Source organism: Microplitis demolitor, chromosome 1 (genome assembly GCF_026212275.2).
Source record: "Microplitis demolitor isolate Queensland-Clemson2020A chromosome 1, iyMicDemo2.1a, whole genome shotgun sequence".
NCBI lineage: Eukaryota > Metazoa > Arthropoda > Insecta > Hymenoptera > Braconidae > Microplitis > Microplitis demolitor.
In genome coordinates this window covers 8959327-8965370 of record NC_068545.1, presented here as the reverse complement: position 1 = coordinate 8965370, position 6044 = coordinate 8959327, and the positions used below count along the sequence as shown (strand labels likewise).

At 42.6% G+C, this 6044-nt stretch overlaps 2 protein-coding genes across 2 annotated transcripts; both read right to left on the bottom strand.

The window, feature by feature from the left end:
• Nucleotides 1–2258: 2258 nt before the first annotated feature.
• LOC106693400 (uncharacterized) lies at nt 2259–2846 on the bottom strand. Its single transcript, XM_014440922.1, has one exon. The coding sequence runs from the start codon at nt 2844–2846 to the stop codon at nt 2259–2261; it is 588 nt and encodes a 195-aa protein (XP_014296408.1).
• A 508-nt stretch (nt 2847–3354) lies between these two features.
• On the bottom strand, nt 3355–5116 carry LOC103570401 (uncharacterized). Its single transcript, XM_014440925.2, has 3 exons — nt 4549–5116; nt 4332–4439; nt 3355–4145 (listed from the first exon to the last, which is right to left on the bottom strand). Exons 1-3 carry the CDS (start codon nt 5114–5116, stop codon nt 3355–3357), a joined length of 1467 nt encoding a protein of 488 aa, XP_014296411.2.
• Nucleotides 5117–6044: the final 928 nt, after the last annotated feature.

Sequence of the window (6044 nt, the reverse complement as noted above, 5' to 3'; positions counted from 1 at the left end):
GTCAATCCCTAGATATTTGTACGACTCTCCAGCGTCAAGATGGTCAATGACGCTCCCATCTACTAACTCGATATCTTCACGCACATCAGAACACTTACCCTTCACCAGATTAACGACCGCGCACTTGTCCAACCCAAAAGCCATGCCAACATCCCGGGTATACTCCCCTACGATATTCAAGGCTATCTGAAGGTGTTCCTCATCAGAAGCATACACCTTCAGATCATCCATGTAGAGTAAGTGGGTGATCGAATACTTTCGATCATTTGGTGGACCCACTAAGTATCCACGGGTGCGGCGTAGTGCAACAGATATTGGCAGCAGTGAGATACAAAACAGCAGAGGGCTCAGAGAATCTCCCTGAAAGACTCCTCGTTTGTACTGTACAGCTTCGGTTACACGTTTGTCGTTGCCACATGAAATGTGAAACCGTGTTCGCCAAAGCTGCATCGTACGCCGAATGCATCCCACTGTATCGTGATTGACCCCAAGGCATTTGAGCAAAAAGAGAACAAGCTCATGAGATGTTGAGTCAAATGCCCTGCGGTAGTTAATCCAGGCCATTGACAGGTTGCGCTGATAGCAGATCGCGTCTTGAATGACACAACGATCCACTAACAGATTCTCTTTGCAACCTGACAGGCCTCTTTTACTGCCACGTTGTTCGTATATCTGCTGCCATACAGGGTCTATCTCCTGCAGAATGCGATTATTCAAGATTTTGGTGAAAATCTTATAAACCGCATTCAAACAGGTGATAGGCCTGTAGTTTTTCGGGTCAGACAAGTCTCCTTTCTTTGGGATGAGCACGGTTCGCCCTTCTACAAGCCAGCATGGAATTGGTTCATTACCTCTGATAAACGCTGTAAAAATCCGGGCCAGATGACTATGGGTAGAAGTTAATTTCTTCCACCAAATCAGGTTAATGCCATCTGGACCTGGAGCAGCCCAGTTCTTACCATTGTTCAGAGCTGAATGAACTTCTTCCACGCTAACTTCGGGGCTCTCTTCATCAGCATTGTCGTTGCGATGTTGTCGACAAAATGCTTCGAAGTCGTTGAGAGCTGGAGTGTCACGATTCACGTTTGGTTGATCACCATACAACTCGGACCAGAAAGCTTCTACTTGCTCGATGGATGGGGAATCGCCAGAAACAGATGTCTTAGGTGTCAGAAAGCGTGAAGGACTTAACCAAAACAAAGAGTTATCGGTAAGCCGCTTCAGCTTTTTCTCTAGTGACTTTTTAGCAGTCACTAGAGCCCGCAACCTGTTAAGGGAACCTTCTTTGATATTAAGAAGATTCTCCTTATTCAGTGTGTGATGCTGATAGCGTAGTCCAGCCGCAATGCGGCGGACTTTAGACGTAAATGCTTTACGTGCATTTACATACTCAATCACACACTGAATGCGGGAGACATGTTTCCGGAGATCATCAATCTTCAGTGACAGCTGCCCAATGCGCCCTCTCATCTTTGCCTCAGGAGAAGAAATATTTCTCCTCGCTGGAGGTAAGAGTGAGGAAGCAGTATCATAGACAGCTTGATTGATGGTGAGCAAAATAGAGTCTTCCTGAATCCGGGCAGATAGTTCTCGGTTCTCCGTGTCAAGTAGCTGTTTTGGGTAGTGTATCTTCTTTGAGATACATACTTGTCGTCTTTCAAAATCATTGTCAGCGTCTTCAGAAGAACGGCGTCTCTCTTGATGTAACTGTGCTGGAAAAGACAGACGATAAGATATCCGTCTGTTCATTAACAGTGATCTCCGTGTTCGCCGGAGATGAGAGGCATAGTCTCGGAGATGTTGTTGTGACAGATGGCTGTAGTTAGGATGCATATTGCTCCAGAGAGCTTTCATCCTCGCCATGTAGCCTCTCCGCTCCGGTTCACTGTTATTATAGCACATCAAGAGATCGGCTCATAATTCCTCCGTCCACCTAAATGCAGTCCGTTGTTCGCCAAGGTCGTCATCGTTCGGAATCTCGGTACTCCGCCCAGCTAGTGGGTTGCCCTCATCCGAGAAGGGCAGGTTGTGGGGAGCACTTCCTGGTTCAGTATTGTCTTGAACTCAGTTTTACTTTACGTTGGGGAGTTAACCCAACGTAAAGTTTGTTGTGCGATTGGTAGGCCAGCAGATGGGAGGCCAGCCTACATTGCCCACGATGCGCCACGGGGTAAATAAGACCCCTGCTGGCCGCACAACATGCACCGCGGGCATTTATTATTATTATTATTATTATTATTATTATTATTATTATGTATTTATTTCACCCCCTTGTTATTGCTTGACTTGTCCTGTATGGATTCACAGCAGTTTTCAACAACCTCCAGCAGGACATGGGAATGCTTCTCAGCGAACAGCTGGAAGTCGACCGTGTTTATTATGTCTGCTCGATTTTCTACAATATGTGATACAACCTTTTGTCCCAACAGTGTTGACTGGTACCGCTCCGTGGTTTCCAGCAGGAGCATAACGTTATCGTTATTTATTTCGTTGATCAGTTTACTTATGGCCGCTTGACCCACGCTTAGTATCTCGTATTCCTTTGCAAGCTTGAAGAGTTTGTGTGCCACGTCAAAAGTTGTGATAATTTTATCAGCATAGTCTTGAAGTAGGAAGTCCAACAGTTCCTTCACGCCCTCGTTTTCCATATCTGACAGATCCATGATATCCTCTTTTAACCTGCTCAGTAGCAACAAGTCGAACGCCAGGCTGTCCGCGGCAAGGATTATGGGGTAGGATGGAAACAGATGTTCGGCCACCTTGATGCTTATCCCCTTGTTTTCATAAGTACTTCTCCAGGGTGTCACCTCTGCTGCCTCCGGATCCAAATTATTTTTGTCGGTCATGTCAGATTGATCCCTGTTTATCAAGTTACAGTCCAATCATTACTACCGTCATTATTCATATTTTTATCATTAATTATTAATATTTCTATTATTACTATTATCAGAATTATTAACATTATTATCATTATGATTATTATTACAATTATATAAGATTATTAGTAGTACTTTTTCCTTCCTTTCTGTACTTAGCCGTCACTGTCACTGCTGCTCTCGCTACCTTCCTCTTGAGGTTGGATATTGGAGTAAACCAACCTATTTGGATGGATAACCTTCGTCTTCTTACCAATTGCGAGTGTAACGTTACCATCTGGTATTGTTTCTCTAATTTCGTATGGTCTTTCAGAGGGGAAACTTAGTTTCCCACTTTTCTTGCCCCGCAACAGGAAAGCGTAATCTCCTGGGAAAAAAGTTACTGGCTTTATCCTTTGATCGTAATATTGCTTAGATTTTTCCTTTGCAGAAACCAGATTTTCGTGAGCCAGCAATTGTACTTCATGTATCTTTGTCGTTAGATCCGCGAGGAAGTCCTCATATGTGGGAGGTTGATCTTCTTCCAGTTTACTTGATGGCAGTCAAGCGGGTTGCCCATAAACCAGTTGGAACGGTTGAAACGCGTTCCCTCATGAGTACTAGTGTTATATGAGAAGGTGGCTAGTTCCAACCACTTATCCCATTCTTCTTCTTCATTTGCGAACTGCTTCAAATATTCAATCAGAGAGTGGTGGGATCTCTCCAATGAACCGTTTGATTGTGGATAGAATGCCATAGTTCGGTACCTTTTGATTCGATATATTTTCGCAAAATCACGCATCAATTGACTGGTGAGATTAGCCCCTTGGTCAGTCAGTATTGATTTGGGTGGGCCATACACGCATATTACTCGCTTGGTGAAGGCCCTGGCAATCTCCGCTGATGTAGTTTTCCTAAGTGGTATTGCTACAACTAATTTAGTTAATAAATCCTGTACTGTTAAAATGTATATATTACCATTTCTTGTTCTAGTCAATGGCCCCACAATGTCCAATGCAGCATCGGATGTGTCAGTTATTTGCATTGGTTGCTTCGTTTTGCATCTTTTTAATTTTGATAATTGACAAGAAAGGCAGTTACTTATAAATTTTTGTATATCTACCTTCATGTCTTCCCAGTAGTATCGCAGACGGATTCTGTTATAAGTTTTTGTTACCCCTTTATGTCCACCGACAGCGGAGGCATGGGCTTCGGATATGACATGTTTCCTCTCGTTCCGTTGGTCGTAGTCTACCTCTCCCAGGCATACAATCAATTTGGTATCTAGTCCTGTAAAACAATCCCTTAATATAGTTAATAGTTGCATCCGTGATTTCCCGTTTACTGTTTTCGATTTAGAGATACTGATAGTTCGTAAATTTAGTCGTGTTAATGTATCGCGTAACGTTGTGCTTATCCAAGTCCAGTTGATATGGTTTCTGAAGTCTAAAACGACTGCCACATGATGTCTCTTACCAACTCGTAATAATGCAATACTTTTGGCTTGTAAGTTGTTGAATCTTGGTAGCAGGTCTCTTTCTTGTAATCGGAGCGAACCCTCGTCATAAGGTTCTCCCTTTTCATCTAAAAAATAGAGATAATTGTTTCGTTGCATATATATTTGATCTCTGGTTTCGACTATTTTTCTCAGAGCTCCAGATCTATTTTGCTTAAAATCTGCTTAAAAAATTACATTCTTCCTCATTTTCGCTTATGTCCTGCTTCTTTCTTACGCCTGCGGTCCTTTTGAAATTCTTAGGTTGAACATCTTCGGAATCCTCGTCGGTTGACTCGTCGTCCCAGTGGAGTAGTTGCATATGCTTAGATTTGTTATCCTTCTCCTTTTGGTGGTTGCTAGATGTCGATTTATCTCTATTGCGCTGGTCAGGGTCAGGTAAATGACCTGTTCCCAATGGTTGCCTCATAATGTTTGGTAGTTTCTTATTTTGACTTGTATTCTTACTGCTCTCTTGTTCTTGACTCTCTTCTTCTCTTTCTTCTCCTTCCTCTTCTTTTTCCCTCTTCATGTCCTCTTCTTTTTTTCCGTCTGTTTCCTCATCCCCCTCTTCTTCTTCGCAGTTGATAATCTTGTCTGAACTTCTTATTTCATCGTATGCTATATAATTGTCCGGTGGGTTCCGGGATAATGCGTCAGCATTTACATTTGTTTTCCCTGCTTTATAAATTACTTTAAACTGATATTCTTGTAATTTTAATCGCCATCTTGTTAAACGTGACGTAGGATCCTTAGCGTTTCGCATCCATACCAACGGTTTATGATCGGTGACTAATTTAAATGGTCGCCCATAGAGATAAGGGCGGAACTGAGAAACTGAGTGCAATATCGCAAGTGCCTCTTTTTCATAGGTGCTATACTTTTGCTCATTTTCATTTAAGACACGTCAAGTATATTCTACTGGCCGATCCTTCCCAATGGGTCCTTGGCTAAGAATTCCTGCAACTGCTATTCCCGATGCATCCGTTGTTACTACAAAGGGTTGTGTTTGATCCGGATATTGTAATACTGGCTCTTCGCATAACTTATTTTTTAATATTTCAAAAGCCTGTTGCTGCTGTTCTCCCCATTCTAAGTTGACAGATTTTTTTAATAGGTTAGTTAAAGGCTTTGCGATTTGTGAAAATCGGTGAATAAATCTTCGATAATATCCGGCGAGGCCCAGAAATTGTCTGATGTTTTTCATAGTTTTTGGTCGTGGAAAATTTCTCACGGCTACTAGCTTGGCTGGATCCGGACGGACACCCTCTGCAGATATAATATGGCCTAAATAACCAACTTCCTTACGTAAAAATTCGCATTTTTCAGGTTGTAGTTTTAAATTAGCGTTTCGCAACCGCTTTATCACCCGATCTAATTTCAACATGTGTTCCTCCAGGGTGCTGGCGTAGATAACAATATCATCTAAATAAACAAAAACTTCCACACCTTGTAGTCCCGATAAAACAATATTCATTAGCCTCTGAAAGGTAGCAGGGGCAGTTTTGAGCCCAAATGGCATCCACACGAACTCGTAGTGTCCAAATACTGTCGAAAAGGCTGTCTTGTGTCGATCTTCTGGGTCAACCTCCACTTGGTGATAACCCGATTTTAAATCCAAAGTGGTAAAGTAAATCGCCCCTCCTAGTTGTTCTAAAATTTTACAGATTAATGGCAAGGGTTGGGCATCCCCA

What these genes read in the sequence shown, in the direction of transcription:
- LOC106693400 (XM_014440922.1), bottom strand. Translation starts at nt 2,846, where the DNA reads ATGACCGACAAAAATAATTTGGATCCGGAGGCAGCAGAGGTGACACCC.
- LOC103570401 (XM_014440925.2), bottom strand. Translation starts at nt 5,116, where the DNA reads ATGCGAAACGCTAAGGATCCTACGTCACGTTTAACAAGATGGCGATTA. An exon ending in AAGCGAAAATGAGGAAGAAT is followed by an intron (nt 4,440 to 4,548) that starts GTAATTTTTTAA and finishes TCTATTTTTTAG; the next exon opens with ATGAAAAGGGAGAACCTTAT. An exon ending in TATTGCATTATTACGAGTTG is followed by an intron (nt 4,146 to 4,331) that starts GTAAGAGACATC and finishes ATTGTTTTACAG; the next exon opens with GACTAGATACCAAATTGATT.